The following is a 19,926-nucleotide window of genomic DNA, read 5'->3' on the forward strand; positions in this document are numbered from 1 at the left end:
TTGGAAGTGGGACTCAAACAGGAAGAATCACCTCCTAAAGATGTTTCCAGAATGCGTGGGTTCAACTAAAGTGTTAATAAAATGTACATGACAAAGTCTTTACAATATTCACATTGTGTTGTTTCCTTTCAAGTTCTAAGTGTATGTGTGGACTCCATCAGTCACTGTAGCTTTTTGTATAGGCATACCATGCATTTGTACGTTGGATGCAGTGGCTTTTAACACACCCTACTTTAAGCATTCTACTAGTGTTATGGAAATTACAAGCACAGGCTTGTGACCTACGATTTCTATTTATTTATTTATTTATTGGCTTTTGAGCGGGGGGCGGGGGGGTTCTTTGTATAGCCCGACCTACGATTTCTATTTATTTATTTCTGTATGTATTTATGTATGTATGTATTTATTTATTGGCTTTTGAGACAGGGTTTCTTTGTATAGCCCTAGCTGTCCTGGAACTCACTCTGTAGAACAGGCTGACCTTGAACTCAAAAATCTGCTTGCCTCTGCCTCCCAAGTGCTGGGATTAAAGGCATGAGCCACCACTTCCTGGCCTGACATATGATTTCAACTTGGGATTCTAGCAGGGATAGTATGAAGTAAATGCTACGAAAAGCGCCTTGTGGCCTGGTAGGCATGAGAAATGATATTCTAGGAAAAAAAATAAGGTTTTAGAAAAGATATGACAAGTCTCAGGCAACTTTCCTCCCAGAGTTCTTGAGCAACTCTAGAGCACTCACTCTAGTGGCCCAGGGCTAAACATATATCCATGTATTATAGAGTTCCCATGACAGTTCTGCCAAGCCTGTAGCATGGAAGAGCTTGCCTCTTCCTACAGATGAATGTGGGGTTACAGCAGATTTCTAACCTGACAGTTTGCATACAGGTCTGCAACATGGTAGGGCTTCTGAGCCCACAGAAGGGTTCAGAATAGAAGGGTCCAGAAGCACTCGAGACTCAAGCATGGAAGTCTCAAGGGCTGTGTCTGCCCTGCTCAGGATGGCACAGCTGGAGGGCAGGAAGGTGGAGAAACCCCACAGGCTGGGCAAAGAGCCCTGGTCTGGAAATGCAGGGAACACTTACCACCTGCAGGGGGCACCACCTGGTCCAACAGCTTCATGCTGGTCCTCTTCCAGATTTTCTTGATGATGGCCCGCAGCTCCTCATTGGCTTGTTCTAGGTTCCCTGATAGAAGGAAGTGCACACTGAAAACCTCCCCTGGACAGGAAGCCTTGAATGGAGGCCTTAGCCCCACAAATCGCCCTGATCCACCACAGTTGTTTCCCTTGCCTTCCTATTTTCCAGTTCCTTCTCCTCCCCTCCCCCTCTATCTTATTATCTTATCCCCCTTGTGACTTTCCTTTCTTCTTTGTCCTAGGCCATTCTCCTTCCCTCCTTACAAGCAAGCCAGACCAAAGTCCTTCCCCAGGCCCTAAGCTGCTCTCTTTCCCGGTTAGCCCTGAAGAGCCTGTGATGCCCGCAGACACTCTTGTCTCAGACACTGCTTGCCTGCAGGACAGCATCAAGGTCGATCACAATGGCGACATTTCATAGTGACCTCCTTGTGCTGCTGCAGGAAATGGAGACCTTTTGAGGGAAGGACAGTCCACTCCTCCCTCATATATAGACAAAACAGGGGCCACATATGTATCCACAGGCTCTCTGCTGAGTTCCCCAGGGAAGGAAGTAAAGAAATCTAACAGTGGAGAAAGAAACCAGAAGGCCTATACTCTGGTAGTTCAGACTTCTCCTCTCCACTGGTAAAACAGGCTTCCTTAGATGCACGCTGCCTAAGACACGAGCCTCCTACTGGTGCAGAAACAAAGCTAAGAGACAATTGTAAGAGGGGATATGCTAGGAAGGATTCCACGCTCCTCCCAAGGATACTTTCCCTTGCCACCAATGTGCACACACTGTGTGATCCCTGGAGTGAGGATATGATAGATGGAATTCCTGTGATTAGATTATGTCACACAGCACCTGTTACCTGGCCAAAGGGAAATGATGCCTCTGAATTAATCACAGGAGCCTACTAAACGTCCAGAATTCACAAATGTATGTGTGCACGCGTATACTTTGTTCATTGTGTATTTACTAAAAAAGATTATTTTATTTTAAAAGAAGTCTAGTGCCTTCTCTGGCTAGGAGCAGACAGGTAGGACACACAGACCCTGAGAGACCTGGATGAATGAATACTGTGTACTGAGGAAAGCAGTCTCCGGGTGCTAAAATACCCCCCCCCCCAGCTGACAGTCAACTAGTGGGGAAGCAGGGACCACGTAGTAGTGATCTATAAAGTAGTGGATCTCCCACACAGTAGAGGGAGAAGGATCCCAGTCACAACCCGAATGAGCTTGGAGGTAGCAACTTCCCCCAAGCCTCCAGGAGGGACCATGGCCTAATCAGTGTTCTGAGTTTGGTCTTAGGAGGCCCTGAGCAGAGGCCCCCACTTCTCTGTGGCTGGACTTCTGATAGACCTGGGAGCTAATAATTGGGTGTGGCTTGAAGCTGTGAAGTGTATGGGGTTTTACTGCCAAGCGATGGGAAGAGGACATGGCTGGTAGCTGCAGATACCATATGGTAGGGGATGGCAGACGGTGTGAGCTCGGAGGTCAGACGGCCTGAGTTCACACACAGCTCTGGATTGGTACATGGGCGGCAAGCAGAGGCAGTCATGAGGGGTGGGCAATGGCTCCTGAGTGCCTTGAGCATCAAATTCACAGTGCAGCTGGATGCCCTCCAGGGCATCCCAACAGGTCATCAGTTCCCTTCCCTAAAGGTAGTCCAGGACTTTTGTTTGTTTGTTTGTTTCAAACAAGAGTTTATTATATATCTATGATTTGCTTCAAACTTATGATCCTCCTGCTTCGGGCTTTCAAACGCTGGGATTAGAGGTGTGTACAACCCTTCTGGACTTGTTGGTTCTGATACAGTGAAAGAATCCTGAGTAAACCAACATGCCAATGAACTTTGCTTTTGCATTGGGTTAAAAAAAATACCCCAAACTCATGACTCCCTGAAACCTCAGAATGTGAATTTACCTAGAAACAGGGTCTTCACAGAGCTTACTCGTGAAGTGATGATGTGTTAGGAGGACCACACATCCCACGTGATTGGGCACACCGTGAAGAGAGCTGCAGAGACTGAGGGATGGAGCCAGGTACTTGAGACCACTGAAGCCAGAGAGATGGAGGTCATTTCCCCCAAGGCCTCTGGAAAGAGCCAGCCTGCCAACCCCTCACTTTGGGTGTCTGCTCTCTTGAACTGTGAGAAGAACCACATTCGAGATCATTTGCTCAGACCCAAGGCCCAGATGTAAATCCCAAAGGATCTACCACATCTTTTAGATGTTCATTTGTTTCCATAGCAACCCACATAACCTGGAGCTCCACGGATTATCAGTTCATCGTGTATATGCTTATGTTTATCTGCCAGCTTCCAGTGCTGGGGTCTGAGCCTTGGGCCTTGCGCACGCTAGCCACCATTCCACCCCTGATTATAACATATCTAAGTAGCTTCTTCTCCTTCAGTGTTCCAATAAAACATCTTGTTCATCTTGACACTTGGCTTGGGATACTTGGCTTCTGGTTCTCAAGGTTCATGTTAATTTCTTTCTAATTACTTCCACTTACAAATGCCTTAAGGGAGAGTGGAGACTGATTTGTCTTAGCCTGACAAATGATGGTGTCTCCTCCCATTTCTTCTTTGAGCATGGTGCTGGCTCCCAGACTTACGTAGCAGGTTCATAGAAGGCCTGTTTGGATGAAGGTCAGCCTTGAGTCCTGGGGTGTATAAGCCCTTGGTGGCTATCCCCAAGAGCCTTTATGTTTAAGTGTTTTGCTTTTTTTTTTAAACCTTTAATTAACTGTATGCTCCACAGGCTGGCTTCTCTCCTCAGGAACTCCCACCTCCTAGCAGTGGTTAGACGTGATTGAGAATTCAGCAGCCCCCAGTGTGGCCCTCGAGTCCTGGCATCAGTTCACCGCGATCTGGTTTGCCTATGCAGTGCATCTTCAGCATTGCTAAATTTTGGTCTCTGTGCACAAATGCTTTGTATTCTTTCTCGGAGCCCACACCTACATTATTATTATTATTGATTTGCACTAAAGCTTTAAGTATTACAACACACTCCTTCTAGCAACCATTCTGTCTTCTCCTTGGAGAAGGAGCCCCTTCCCTCGGAACTGAAAGGAAATAATAGCCACTGTAAAAAATTTAGCTAGAACAGCTCTGATCCACCCTCTGACATGTGGATACACACCGCTCAGTGGTATTCAATATTGATATAGCAGCAGGCATCCTTCCTGTTGTCTGTTATCTATACACGCTCGTTAAGTGTGCCCTGAATTCTCTCATCAGCAACAGGCCTAGTTATACCTACCTCAGAATGAAGTTTTGCACTAACTAATAATGCCAATGTTTTTGCTTTCTTTTTAGTTTACCAGGAGAATTTGACTCATTTTTATTTTTGAAAGGTTGACCCATTATCCTGACCTGTCTTGCAGGATTGGTTCTCAACTCCCTCATGTCTGTTAATTTCTGGAAGAACATAACTGAAGAGGACATCTCTCTGGGCGACCTAGGGAAGTGAAAGACCGATGCCTCCCCTTGCATTATTTCACATTATGGAAATTGAAGCAAGGCAGGAAGTAGTTACACACACGCTGTGTCCTCTTGTGTGTGATGCCCAGTGTCTTTCTGCTGCACCGAGACACTGGCTGGAAGCCTGGGCCTCTCAGGTTGCAACAGTGATGTCAAACTTTAGTTCATCCTGCTGTAAATGCAGGTTTCCAGGCTCTCCTCAGACATGGGCGTTCAGATTCAGATGCTGCTCAGAGGCAAGCAGCCTTTTTGGCAGCTCACTGCTTTTGTTCTTTGACCACTCTTACAATGCACTTAAGTTGGGTGTCTTGGGGAGCAGAAGCATCTTTTTGGGGTGTGTCCATGTAGCCTATCCTAGAGCAGTCCAGAGTACTCACGCGTGAGATGGACAACAGATGCCTTCACCAGGGCTTCTGCTGACCTATAGAGCAAACTAGAAGGGTCCTGCATTGTAAGCAGCCCGGGGGAAGAGTCTGAGTAGTCAGCACAAGTGGCATCCTAACCCTTAGCTATTGCATTCAGTGACTTCTATTTACCAGAGTCACAGCTTGTCATGGTCACCTCCAACACAGGTCCTTTAAATTTCAAAAGAGAGTTGAGTATTTGGGAGATGTGCCTGCTGCTAATATAAGTCTATTGTATGGGGCTTGGTCCTGCTCTGCATAACAACTGCCTCTTCTGCATTGTGCACTAAACCCTCAGTCTTCAGAAGGTTATGAGGCAGTTTCTAGGGTTTGATGGAAAAAGAAAAGTTCAAAATAAATAGGCTGTGGCAAGGGGCCCTTTAGGAACTAAGGGAAATGCAAGCAGTTCTCAGTCAGCGTGCAGGCTGTCAGTGTCATCCACACTGATGCAAGGATGCAGGCAAGAGCATCCTTCCGGTGGGGATGCCAGACCTTCCTACGCATCCTCCTGCCGGTGGTCCGCAGGAGCTATTACCTTCTGTTTTGATCCTCAGGGCTGTCCTGACGAGGGCAAACAGGGTAGCATTGAACATGACTGTCCCATCGCTGTTCAGAGGCATGTTCATGGACACCAGGCGCTGGAGGGAAAGGAGGCTGAGTCAGTGACAAGGGCAGGCAGTTCTTAAAGGCTCTGTACAACCATGTGGCAGGAAGGCTGGGAGGTTCCTAGAAACTTGGATGGGTGCAGCTGGGGATGGGAGTGGGATGCAGGGGCTCACCAGTGTTTATAAAGCTTTTCCAGGGAGAAACTGGGCTTTGTGGTTAAACACTCTTGTACCTCCACATTGCTTAGACCCTTGCATCCTCTAAGGGTTCTTTCCTGCTCTGTGCTCAGACCTATAGATACGGCTGCGCTATCTACTTGCAGCAAGAACAACCATGTGCCAAGCATTTTCTAGGCACTACTTGCCTGCCAGACAAAAGTATCCATACTCCCATGGAGTGGGAATATGAGAAGGCTCTGAATATAGACACATTTACCCCGACTTCAAACCTGATTTCAAAATCATTCACCCAACAGGATTATGTTGTTCTCCACCCCTAAAATATGCTCCCTTGGTGTCTGCCCTGCTTCCTTGGTGTCCTGCTCCTTTGGTGTCTGTCCTGCTCCCTTGGTGTCCTGTTCCCTTGGTGTCCTGCTCCCTTGGTGTCTGTCCTGCTCCCTTGGTGTCCTGCTCCCTTGGCAGCACACACAGGGGTCATCAGGAGAAAGAGCAGAATGCCCACTATGAATGGCATCGATGTCACCTCTTAACACCACATGGGGTCTTCCTATGCATAGTTTGCTAAGGGTTGTATTTTCCCTGAGTGAACCCATCATTTTGAGTCTCTCAGATACCAAGCTAGGAGGTTTCAGTCCCAGCTCTCGGCCTTTCAGGCCCATCTGGAGGTCATGACCTGCACCCTTCAGGTCCCTCTAGCCTGCTTAGTCTTACATTTGATTTGGACTTCTTACAGCTTGACTCCTTAATGTTACCCAAAGGCCATTCATAAAGGCTCAGTTCCCAGCCTCAGTTCTCTTGGGAAGTGGTGGAACCTTCAGGAGGTGGGGTCTAGTAGGCAGAAGTTACTGGAAGCCATGCCCTTGAGGAGGGTATTAGGATCTAGGTCTCTTTCTCTTTCTCCTTCTCTGCTCCTGAGGTAAAGAGGCCCTGTGTTGAGTGGGTCTCTTCCAAACACTCCAACCATACCCAAGTCATTGGCCTGAGTGATGCAGACTGAGGCCTACAAAACTGTGAACCAAAGAAACTCATTTTTTTAAGGCTCCCGTTTTCATATGTTCTGGACCCTTGGAGACTTCTAGAAGCTTTTATGGAATAGCGTGGGGATAGTGGCTAGGAAGCTAAGACGAACACAGAGCATAAGAATGTTTTCTATCATTTCTCAACTCTGATACTCATGAATGATTATCCAGGGAGATCAATTGCTTGGCCATTGGTGTTTCTTCCTGTCTACAGCTTGGCTCTCTGCTATCATTTTCCCCAACTCTTTCTGATCACGATTCTCACTGAAACATAGACTCAGAGGATGGGGGAGGAATGGTGATGGAATGAGGGGATGGCGCTCAGCAGTTATTGGGCCACGTGGCAGGATCTAGAGCAGATTTACGGGTATTTTACTCTCAAGTTCCATCAGAGGCTGTGCTTATCAGAGCCCCATGTGTTTGTCCCAATTGGCTTTGGATCATAGACTCACTTAGAACTTGATAAAAAGCCAGCAGATATTTGTCAGGGTAAAGTTTGCATTTTAGTGAGGTGACAGAACACTAGTGGCCTCTCTAATTGGTTCTCTGATTTCAGGTAAAAAAATTCCTAACCCATCACCCTAGGTCACCTGGATGCCCGGGCAGCCCCATGGACTGAATCAATCCTTTACTCAAATAGGATATCTATTTCCCTCACTGGGGCACAAGACATTCACCATGACTGCTGTTCCTTTATAGCCCTGGGAATGTAGATATGGAAGGGTCCTTAAATCTTGCTCACATTGGTTTCTTTTTTTTTTCTTGCTTTTTTTTTAAAAAATATTTTTATTTTCTATATTCTTTGTTTACATTCCAAATGATTTCCCCTTTCCCGGATCCCCTCTCCCCATATGTCCCATAAACCTTCTTCTCTCCATCCCTTCTCCAATCACCTACCTCCTTTTTCTCTGTCCTTATATTCCCTTCCAACGCTAGATCGATCCTTTCCAGGATCAGGACCCTCTCCATACTTCTTCATGGGAGTCATTTGTTATGCAATTTCTGCCTTGGGTATTCAGGGCTTCTGGGCTAATTAATATCCACTTATCAGAGATTGCATTCCATGTGTATTCTTTTGTGATTGGGTTACCTCACTTAGTATGATATTTTCCAGATCAAACCATTTGCCTAAAAATTTTGTGAATTCATTGTTTCTAATTGCTGAGTAGTATTCCATTGTGTAAATACACCACATTTTCTGTATCCATTCCTCCTTTGAGGGGCATCTGGGTTCTTTCCAGCTTCTGGCTATTATAAATAAGGCTGCTATGAACATAATGGAGCATGTGTCTTTATTGCATGCTGGGGAATCCTTTGGGTATATGCCCAGGAGAGGTATAGCAGGGTCCTCTGGAAGTCTTTAAATACCTAAAATATCTCTATTCCCTTAATAACAACAAAGGCAAACAGGGAGCCAGCCTCCCATATTTGTTCTTTCCCTCAGGGACAATCATTTCTTACTTTGCAGGCCACACGGTGAGGACACAACTTCCCAAAACCCAATGGGGGCTGAATTCGACGGAGGAGGGTTACCACATCCAGGTGTTTGATCCGACCCCTAGAGAAGGAAGGACAAAGGAAGGGTGCTCAGAAGGCCAGCATACACATACTGGGGTGGGGCCAGATGCAGGGGCGTTTCCTCAGGGCTGCCTGCAGGCTCTGAGCAGTACAGAGACCCTGGATGGAACTAGAAACCGAGTGCACCTGTTGGAGTTCGTCTCAGATGTCTGTTAGCACTGTATTCCAGGAAGAATGGACATTTGTGGTGCAATGAAATCCCAGTATGTTTTGTTGCTCAGTCAACTAACAGCTTGTCCAGAAGGGATTTAGGGATGGTCAGTTAACAGTTATGGGTAAATAAGAGCTTCCCTAAACCAGAGGTTGAGATGGAGCTAAAGTCTACCTGTCCCTCAATGATCCAATGTACATTTGTCTAGTTTTGTCTGACACTAGAGTCTTTATTCTTCCATTCAACTGATATGTTCCCCAGCTCAGTGAATGGTAATCAACCTCATCTTGTTGGCTTTCTGATTATCTCAGTTAGCATCCCCAGTGCTGACCCCTCTCTGATCTCTTCCACAGGCCACTCAGCGTGGGGAGCCATGTTTCCCTCTAGAAACTTACTTGGCTTCAGGGTCATACTCCGCCCAGATTCTCTTGAATTCATCCAGGTGATGGGGACCAAGGATAGACCAATCCCTAGTCAGGTAGTCAAAGTTGTCCATGATAACAGCTACAAAGAGGTTGATGATCTGCAGGGAACAGTTGGCACACTGAAGTGACTCTTACACACTAAGTCCACTTCACCAGCTAGTGTCTAGGAAGTCAGAAGGCAATGTTTTCAAGTATCAGCATTGTGCTGGCATCTAGGATGCCAACTGCTAGAATTCGGGTTCCTTGGCTACGAACTCAACACTGTTCCCTTGAGCACTGTGAGGGATGAACCCTTCATGTAGACAGAACAGCTTCCTTTCTACCAAGAATCCAGAGACAGAGAGAAGCTCTGCCCAGGCATCTTTTTCCCTTACTCTTGATTAACGTACCAGAGACATACAAGTTCATGCCACGCTTCCACACACCTTTGTCTTGTACAACAATGCTACCATAACAAGAACCACAAATGGATGCAGAATCTAGCTGAGTTGCTCTGGGCTTCTAGCTCTTTTCAGGGCTGAGGTATCTCTACTAATTCAGTCTTCCCAACTCTTTTGCTGGGATTGCCCTGACCCCACCCTGCCCTGGAACTGTGCCCATCTCTGTGTTGTCGAGGCCTACTTCAGCTTACCAGGAAGGCACAGAGCATGTAGAAGCTGATGAAGTAGAAGACAGCAAAGCTGCTGCCACAGGGGGTCTCCCCTTCCGTGCTGTTGCTGGGCTCAGACTCTGGAGCACACTTCTTGCCCGGCATGCAGGCCAGCATGATGTCCTGCCAGGCCTCCCCAGTGGCACACCTACAAAGAGAGGGGAGAGCGTCCGACCTCAGCTGACCACTCTCTTCCATGCAGGCAAGGCCTCCTCAGCCTCACCTTCCAGGATGAATTCCTAAAAGGAACTGAGCCTCTATCTTTCATCCACCGAACACCAATCATGTTCATCACATATGGGGATATGAAACCTTATTTTAAATGTTTCAAAACTGTAGACACACAGTAAGTTTCTGAAAAATTGGTCTTTTATCTGCATGACAATTTTAGATGTGGCTCTGTAGACATATAGATGTTTATTTTCACTGCAACACAGGTGTACTCTTTATGAGTGTATTAAAAATCTACTCTTGCTATGGGAGTGGGTTTCTCAGGAAGGTTGTCCTTGCTGTCACAGCTGACACTGCAGTAAGCATGCAGGTCTGTGTCTTGGGTGTCTGCTTGGGGATGGATTTACCAAGTGGGGATGCTTCGTGTCTTCATTTTGTCCGGCAGGCACTTGTCTAGTTCAGACCAGTGTCGTCAGTGCCACTGCTGACCAATCAGCTCTTGGTGTTAGTGAATTTTAAAGGATGTTCCTTAGGTGATGGTGTGGAATGCTTTTCCACTGCTATTTAAATTTGGCTTTTCTAGGACATCTTGGTTTACATGAGGCCCTGTCTTAAAAAAGAAATAAAAGAAATACCTTTCTAAAAAATTGCCTTTAAAATGATTATCAGGTTGAGAGTTTTGGGGTTGTGTCTCTTCTTGACTGCACGCTCATGTTTTGGCTCATTAGAGTCGTGGGCTATGTATCTCCTTGTGCATTTGAAGGTTCCTTGATATTTCCACAATAATTCCTGTTAGTTACATGCACTAAAAGTGTCTCACTCCAGCATGGCTTGTCTCTAGCTTTATTTATTTTAATTGTAATACATTCAAGTCACACACACACACACACACACACACACACACACACACACACACACCGTTTAGAGTGCCACCATAGCAACCGAGACTCTAAACTCAGGTCTTTGTGCTCACAAGACTGGAACTTTACCCACTGAGCCATCGCCCCAGCCCATCTTTCTTACATTATTGCACTGGATAGAACTTTCAACAAAATATTGACCAGAAAAAGTGAGAGCACATTATCTTGTCTAATGTGGTTACTAACTGGTTAGCCCAAGATGATGATCTGCTTGGAGGCTCTCGCAGCTCACTGATCCTACCCACTCTTCATAAAGCTGATTTGCTCACCACCATTTGATTTGTTTCCCACACTTGCCTTTGTCCCTTGTCTTCGAACGGCTGTGCCTCACATTTTAGTGTTTATAGCTCCTTGCTTCTGTTTTTAAACATCTGTATTAGTACATCTTCCAGGCTGAGTGGGGAGGTTCCTGCCTCTTTCTATTTCTGCATTTGCATGACTGAGGATGATTTATTACAAAGCCACACACCATCGTGGGCTTTGTAAAAGGCTGGGATTTTGACAACCTTTTCAATATCTATTGTAGTTAATGCTACTTATTTATTGAGAGCATTTCAGTGTTAAAATTAGCACTAATCTGCACCTCACAGGGAAGGCTGCTCCTCTGATAAGCCTGAGCTAAATGGCTCTTCTCACTTTGATTTATGTGATTAGTGGCAGTCCAGAAATCTACGCTCATGGAAAAAATTTCAAATAATTTGTTCTCTACATTTGTAGTTTCTTGATTTATCAATGCTTTTCTAGTTAATCTTTTTTTTTCCTTAAAAAAGGCCTATCAAGATCAATTTATTGCTGCCCAAATATTCTTGGATGTGTGGTTTTACCCTGGAACAAAGCTTTTCTTCTGAATAAGATTTGTGTAATTAATATTTCCTAGATAAAAGCATGTACTTCAGCTGGGTGTGGTGTACACGCGTTTAATCAAAGCACTCTGGAGACAGAGGCAGAGGGAGGGAGATGTCCGTGAGTCTGAGGCCAGCCTAATTTACATACTGAGTTCCAGGCTAGCCAGGAATGGGTAGACATCCTACCTTAAAATAATAATAATAATAATAATAATAATAATAATAGTAGTAGTAGTAATAACAACAATAATAATAATGACAAAGACAACAATAACAATAATGATGAAGCACTTCATTTAGATTCTTAGATTGGCATTAATTTGTTCATAATACTTTCTTTCCTTTTCTGTTGTTTTACTTTTATTGTTGTTTGTCTGCGTCTTTTAAACAGCTTGTTCTTATTTTGAAAACCCTCTATGGCTGGCTTTGGTCAGCAGTAGAAAGTTGAATGGTCTCAGAGAGAAGCGCTGCATCGCCTGGAAGCTGATTTGTGGCTTCCTTGCCTTATTCATTTTCTAGTGTATTTTGGTCTCTTCTTCTTCTTCTTCTTCTTCTTCTTCTTCTTCTTCTTCTTCTTCTTCTTCTTCTTCTTCTTCTTCTTCTTCTTCTTCTTCTTCTTCTTCTTCTTCTTCTTCTTCTTCTTCTCCTCCTCCTCCTCCTCCTCCTCCTCCTCCTCCTCTTCCTCCTCCTCCTCCTCCTCCTCCTCCTCCTCCGTTTTAAGTATATTATTTCCCCTAGAGCATCATGTTACAGGATACCTCATGGAGGCAGCATCTGGAGGCCTAGGTGCTCTGGCTCTATGTGTCTTACATTCTTCTCCTGTGGGCCTTCTCACAAAATATTGCTGAATGTTAATCTCTCTGTAAGAGATTGAAATGCTTGTGGTTCTTGTCAGCTTTGGCGGGGTCCAGGTAATGAGACACACCAGCACCAGATGATCAGGAATATCTTCTACCTCCCCCGCCAACCCTGAAATCACCAAATGCAAAGACACAAGGCAACCTGGCAAAGGGTCTGCAAAGCTCTTCTCCAGTGCACATTGGTCCAGAGCAGACAGGAAGGCCCACTCCTAAGTGCAAGACAGCAGCCCTGCTCCAGCCCACACAACCCTCCCAGCCTTCACCTCAGTGCCTGCCACGGGCCACTTCAGTGCCACACGCTTCTTGTAGGAGGTACAACACTTGTGTTCATTGTCTGCTTTCAAGAGTTTCTGGCAGCCAGGGGCCAGACAGATGCACAGCTTTACTCTGAGGTGGCTGATCATCTCAGAGATGAGGCAAAATGAGGCATTTGCTTGCCAATCAAATGATCATTTCCACATCCATGATGATGCGACGTTCCATGCTTGCTGTTATACTCCTGTCTTATTAGTGGTTATATTTCATAAAGGCATATTTGCTTACTGGTATTTTCAAAATCACCTTCTAAAAACTATCGTTAAAAAATTTTATTTATTTATTTTTTATTTCCTCAACTTTCATTTTGATGGGTGAATTCCTTTATAATTTGGGATTATTCTCATGTTTATTTGCCTATCTGTTTATTTAATATAATCTCCTAAATACGGATGCTCGGGCTCTGGTTTTCTTTAGCTTTGCCCATGCTGGCTCCTGCTCCCACAGCCGAGAAGCTGTTCTTTCAACTTTCAGCTGAACAGTAGAGTGACTTAATATTCTAAGTGGGTAGATTTTAAAGGGGTTATTTCCGTGCATAATTTTTAGCTTTGCTGCATTAATGATGAGGAAGTTTTAGAACTTGTTAAAATCCCCATGACCTAAATTGTAGGTACTTTTGTGGATGTTCCTGAGTGCTAAATAAGAATATGTCTTTTGCCATTGATTGAGGGCAGATCTAAGGATGATACCTCTTAATTGTGTTATTCAGATGGTCTTTCACCTGTGTCAAATTATGACTTTTTCTTGAGTTTAGTAATTATTTTAATTAAAAAGTTTTAGCAACGATTGCCAGTTATATAATTCTGGGTAGACTGATGGATTATAACAATAGTAACAGCTTATATATATAAATACATGGAAACTTGAAAAAGGAATGTGCAAACTGCATGGTAGCTTATAATTCACATTAAAGTATAGGAGTTTGTAAACACACAGGTTTGAAGCTTTTTCTCTTACCATTCATCTATAAGACCTGGGATAAATAACATTTTCTTACGTTTTAACTATCTGTCACATGACTGCTCTACCAATGAAGAGTCAACTGGCTGCATGCAAAGCTGTCTTGAGAAATACCGTGCATTTATAAGTAGGACGTGTTGTTGAGAGGTGACTTACTGATTACTGGCCCTATCTAGATATCATTAAAAGTCATTGCTTTTACAAAAGGATTCTTACAAAGGTGTCCTAAAGCCAGAGTCTTGACTTTTAGAATAGGATATTATTCAAAGATAGGTAACAGTCACACAGTTCAATTAATAACTAAAAATAAAACAACTGAATTCTCAGCAAGGTAACTCAACATTGAAAGGTAATGATGTCAAGATTCTGTAAATGAGCAAACCGAGGATGGAGCAAACCAACAAACAAACAACTCCACAATAGCTGAGGTGGTTTAAAATATGAGTGCTAACAATGATAATGTGGCAACCAACTTTCATGTAAAAAAAGCTTTAGCAAAAGAAATTACTAAGAATATAATATCTTATAAGTTCCAAAAAAACCAAATAAAAATTGAAATTTTATTTCTGAAGAATAGTTTTAAAATACGTATCACAAAGGATGCTATTTAGAATCTATGGCACAGCCAGATACTTAGGTCTTTCAGCCAAAATATTTAGAGTCTTATTTCTCTAATAAAAGCAAAATGGCTATTGCTAAGGCCCCAAAATCTGAAAGACAACCTAGAAAATATAACAATGACAGAGACAGGTGACCTTGGCAGGCAGATGCTATGACACAATGATTAGTATCTGGCAAGCGGTCTCCATTTGTGTATCTGTAGGGTCAAATTAACGTGATTTCTGGAACCTGGAGGCTGAGGAAAACAACCTGCACTCAGGTCCTGTCGACTCGTCAGGCATTCTGTTAAGCACAGTCCTGTGTTTATATCTGAGAACTCTTCCACCCTGTGGCTGCTATAGGCCCTGGGTGGAGCTGTTTATTCAGTGGTTAGATACGTGCAATGAATGTTAAACTTTCAAACATCATCAGAAAAGACAATTGCCACAAACATTGAAAATGTGCAAACACACTTTGTGGGAGTTGCCCACCAACCAGGTTCGATTACAAAGTGTCGTCATCTGAGTCATCACTCTCGGTTTTGGTAAGTCTTTGAGCTCTTCCCCATGCCCACTGGAACGCTCCCAAAGACGGCCTCTTAGATCTCGGATCCTTCTTGCCTAGGTGCACATTCTAGATTTTGAGGCTTGATAGCATTATAAAGAAAAATGGAGAGGAGGACTGATGGGGCCTCTAGGAAGAAATCCAGGGAGGGCCTGAAGTCAAAGACCAGGATGGACACTGTTGTGGTGATGACAATTGTCACCTGGGCCATCAAGACATGAAGCATGTTATCTAAGAATTTCAAGATAAAAATCCACTGAAGGCAGCCATGAAAATAAGGGCTACTGAAAATGCACTGTGGCCATAAAAAAACCCCTCATCATGGTTACTGCTCTGAAGGACCAGGGTCAGCCCATTAAAAACAATGCCGAAGAAATAAAGCTTGCTATTTTGTATGAAGATGCTCTCTGTGAGCTGTGTCCCCTCCTTCAGGATTAGCCATTGGAGAAATAAAACACTGAACTACAATCAGAACGTTGTCCAAGCCCAAACGGATGTGACCATAATCTCTGGCTGTGGTGTTCCACTGGACTTTGCTGAAAGTCCACTCCTTTGATGTACAGTTGTCTCTTAGGGAACAGTCTCTCTTCAGTACTACCCTGAATAGAAGAGCTGTTGTTATAATGCTAAAATTTGAGAAGAGAACAGCCAAAGCAGGCTGAAGATAGGATAGGACATAGGAGATAGTCAAGTTGTCCAGGAAGTACGGAAAGGCAGGAATGGACCAGTTCACGAAACCTGAGAATTCCTTCCAGGACGTACATCTCAAATGTCCACTTTGATGATCTTCTTTATGATGCAAGAGTGTCACTAGTACACAGAGGATCAGCTTCATCAGCTCTGAGCACACATTCACAGCGGAGGGATGGTCACACTTCTTCTCTTCGTTGGCAGAGTATTTTACCAGAAATGTGACTTGAGCTTAGAGTAATGGACAAAAGGCCGGGCAGGAATCTGTACAGCGTCGGTGGGCCTAACCCAGGGCGCTCAGAGCAGTTTATTTCCATTCCACTGGTTTTTACTTGTCTTTCATGAGCAGCCCTGTTGGCAGACCTCAGTCTCTCAGGGAAGAATGGACATCATAGAGCTGAGACAGTGACTGCCTAGCTCCGTAGTTGCAGCGGTAGGTTTTGAAGGTCCATTGGTGGGGAAGCTATGGCTGAGATCAAAGGTGTGGGGGTGGGTGGGGTGGGTGGTGGTGGGGTGGGTGGTGGGTGGGAGGGGGAACCTTTCCCTAGCTGCCTTCCAGGGCTGTAACATAAAGCTGACAGCTGCCCACCAGGGAAGAGTGGCCTACGCACCCATTGCGCAGGTGTGCCCATTCCCAAACTATGACTTTTTATGAGCTGTATATTCAGTCACTCTGATATGTGTTTATTTTCTTCTTGTGTTCTATTACTATATGCATTCCCAATCAATATACTGTTAAGCTTTTATTGTTTGCAATTATTATATATAATATGTATTATAGATTAGATCATATAGCAATTGATATATAATTATATATTAAATATAATTGATGATTGTAGTGAATGTATTAATAATTATCTACTATATTTATTTCTGCCCTCAATAAATGGCAAAACTTATTCTTATATTCTTATTCAGCATTCAATTTAGGTCATAAGGAATTTAACAACTTCTACAACTTCTTCAACATATATATATATATATATATATATATATATATATATATGTATATACACATATATATGTATTCTTAGTCAGGGTTTCTATTCCTGTACAAAAATCATGACCAAGAAGCAAGTTGGGGAGGAAAGGGTTTATTCAGCTTACACTTCCATATTGTTGTTCCTCACCAAAGGAAGTCAGGACTGGAACTTAGCAGGTCAGGAAGCAGGAGATGATGCAGAGGCCATGGAGGGATTCACTGGCTTGCTTCCCTGGCTTGCTCAGCCTGCTCTCTTATAGAACCCAAGACTACCAGTGCAGGGAAGGCACCACCCACAGTGGGCCCTCCCCCTTTGATCAGTAATTGAGAAAATGCCCCACAGATGGATCTCATGGAGGTATTTCCCCAACTGAAGCTCCTTTTTTCTGTGATAACTCCAGCCTGTGTCAAGTTGACACACAAAACCAGCCAGTACATTTATATATAATTATACACAATATAATATATAATTATTAATATGTTCACTATAATAATCAATTGTATTAATATATAATTATATATTATTACATACATCATGTTATATATTACATGTTATTGTATGTTATATATTATATATTTTATATATTTTGGTTTATTAACCTTTTTATTGGTATCAGATACCTGAAAATTAATTTTTTGTGTGGTGTGTCACGGCATCTGTGTGGAGGTCAGAGGCCACTTTGGGAGCCGGTTCTCCCTTCTCGTGCGTGGGGCTGGTGGACTGGACTCGGCTGGTCAGCCCTGGCAGCAAGCACCTTTACCTACTGAACCATACTGCTGGTTGCAATGCTTGCGTTTTAATGGAAAATTTTAACAAGCTTAATTTTTAGCATCTTTGTTTGTATTGTCTTTCTCCTTCCCTTTTACTTCATTCTCCGTTCTTCTTCTGTATTTAAGTGCCACCTTTGCCCTCTCTTTTGATAAACTGTTGGAGTTTCCCTGGTCCGTTTTTTTTGAGCTAGTGGTTTGCGTTCAGGCAGTGCTCAGAACCCGACCTTGGGTTTGTCAGAGAAGCACCGCGCACTGAGCTACATGTGCCTTGAAGTGTAGACATTCAATTTCTATGTCTAGTTGCTGACTTTCAAAATTTAACATATATGTTTACATGCCCTTTACCCCTAGACACACAGATGAATCACACAGTAACTCTCAGCCACTGAGATGCCACATAGTTTACGTCCTTTCTGTTAATGTGCTGAATTGCATTTCCTGATTTGCATACGAGGAACCACCCTGTCATTCCATGTTTAAATCTCTCCCACACACGTTGAATGATGTTTTTAACATACTGTTCATTAAGCCTGCTAGTATTCTGTTGAGGATTGTTGTATTTATATTAATTAGGGATAGAATGTCTTTGGACCCTAGCCACAAAAACAGAAACAAAATAAAACAACAATAAAACGGCTTTGAAGAGTTTCCCCTTCTTCAATATGTTAAAAGAGTTTTTGAACTTTGAAAACTTTGAAGTTTTTTTGTTGTTAGCATTCTAAGTCATAAACAGTTAAGGCATTTGAAAAGAAGACTGGGAAAAGGTCTTGTCTTATAACCCAAACAAGCTTTGAACTTGTGCTCCTCCTGCACCAGTTCTAAGGGTGTTGGCATGAGACACCACCCCTGGTGGGTTAAAGGTTTTCCTGTTAACTATTCAGCACTCAGTAGGCTGTTTCAATTAGAAGGCTTACATCTTTTTTTGAAATGTTATTTGATCAGCTTGTTGTTTTACTCCCTTCATTGCTTCTGTCCTTGTCTGGAATGTCTGTCACACGGTAGGATTTTTCCATCTCTGTTCTCTTTGTCTTATTCTTTATTTCATGATTTATATTTCACTGCACTTCTGTTGTACAGCAAATGAACCCCTGTTGATCTTTCAGCTCATCAATTCATTTTTAGCTGTATCCTTTATGCTATACATCTCATCGACTTAAAAAAATATTTTAGAAAGGAAATAAAAATATTTAACCATTGTGTTTTCACTTCCTTCTTTGCTCTGTTTAGCAATTTAACAGAAGCATTACAGTCTTCAGTCACCCTCATAATGTGAGTTGTGTTTAATTTCAGACTTTTGGGTCTTCTCCCTCCCTTTTCCCTGTGTGTTCATTTATTTGTAAATTGGGCATGACACAGACACCTCTCCTCTCTGATGTTCCTTAGATGTTTGGGATTATTGTCACTTGCTCTTTGTGACTGGGAACCCAGGTCTTTGAATAAAATTCTTATTATGGGAGCTCCCTGGGGATCCCAGACCAAAGGCAAGATGTGGTGGGGTGTCTGGGGTGCGATGGCGAATGCTATTGACCACAGCAGAGCTTCCCCAGATTATAAGACCTGGAGGATCAGTTCACCTAGTGCCCAGGCTGCTCCTGTCCCTGAATCTGTTGACACTCAGGCTGGAGATGCCCTTGGCTGCTGCCTCACCCTCCATGGTCTCACACTGACTGACTCCTCCCATGTCTCATCCTTTCAGGTCTGAACCTGTCTACCGTCATCATTTAGAAGTTTCTCAGCACTTCCGGTTCACCTGGAGCTCCCTCTCACCGTTTTCTTTTCCATCCTCATCAGCATCAGAGGTTTGCTCTTTGAAAAGACACTTGCTGCCGTAAGGAACTTTAGAAAAGAGGGAGAGACCAGCCTGGTGGCCAGTCTGAGGTCTGCCACCAACTCCTGCATTTAAATGTGGCATGTGGCACAAGCTTACCATTGTGAAGTGTCAGATCACTCTAGCTAGCTTTGTGTTCTGGATAGCTCATGTGATCTGGGAGGTGCTGATGCCAGGCTGATATTTAGGATGTACATCATTTTGATAACTGCATTTTGATTGGTAATAATCTTGGGCATGGGACCAGGTCCTGTAGGAGATGGAGGTGACATCACCTGGCAACCCTTTTCCCCGTATGCTCTGGAGAAGGGCCTCACGGACCTGGCATTTCTTTTGGAGAGAAGAGAAATTGTTTCACCTTCCAGCCTGGGACTAGATGGAGCTTAGAGTGTGACTCCACGCAAAGCAGGGAGGAGAGAAGAAGATGGAAGCAAATAAGTAGATCATGATGAGCCAAGAGAGAAAGATGGCTATGTGAGAGATGGACTCAGGTCCATTCTGGGTGCCAGGTAAGATGCCAAGTCTCGGGGCTCTTGGTGTTTATCTTTGGCTCCCTAATGGTGGGGGGCAGAGGACTTCCTGAAAATGTGTGTGATATCTTGTGGCTGCACACGGAACGTTGGTGTAAATGGTAATGAGACTTCCTGGCCGGGAGGGAAGAAGAAGCTGTTCTTTTCCTGTTCCCTTGGTTCTCCCAGGAATGGGCTACCATCCTGTAAGTGTGCCTGTGTGCACCTATGCCATCAAAGACCCACCTGAACAGCAGTAGCCTCCCCCCCCCCTCTCTCTCTCTCTCTCTCTCTCTCT

General features: G+C 43.9%; 1 protein-coding gene and 1 pseudogene across 3 annotated transcripts in view; both read right to left on the reverse strand.

Moving 5' to 3' along the window:
- Window positions 1–19,926, reverse strand: part of Cacna1c (calcium voltage-gated channel subunit alpha1 C) — a 545,178-nt gene that overhangs the window by 15,091 nt on the left and 510,161 nt on the right. For all 3 annotated transcript variants that reach the window (XM_052174696.1, XM_052174695.1, XM_052174697.1), the window contains 5 exons: window positions 9,596–9,761; window positions 8,935–9,062; window positions 8,272–8,368; window positions 5,542–5,644; window positions 1,084–1,185 (listed from right to left, as the gene is read on the reverse strand). In XM_052174696.1, the coding sequence (XP_052030656.1) occupies window positions 1,084–1,185; window positions 5,542–5,644; window positions 8,272–8,368; window positions 8,935–9,062; window positions 9,596–9,761 (596 nt within the window). The remainder of the gene's footprint in view (window positions 1–1,083; window positions 1,186–5,541; window positions 5,645–8,271; window positions 8,369–8,934; window positions 9,063–9,595; window positions 9,762–19,926) is intronic.
- LOC127677212 (probable UDP-sugar transporter protein SLC35A5) lies at window positions 14,789–18,945 on the reverse strand (annotated as a pseudogene).

The sequence above is a fragment of the Apodemus sylvaticus genome, chromosome 2 (genome assembly GCF_947179515.1).
Source record: "Apodemus sylvaticus chromosome 2, mApoSyl1.1, whole genome shotgun sequence".
In the NCBI taxonomy this organism is placed as follows: Eukaryota; Metazoa; Chordata; class Mammalia; order Rodentia; family Muridae; genus Apodemus; species Apodemus sylvaticus.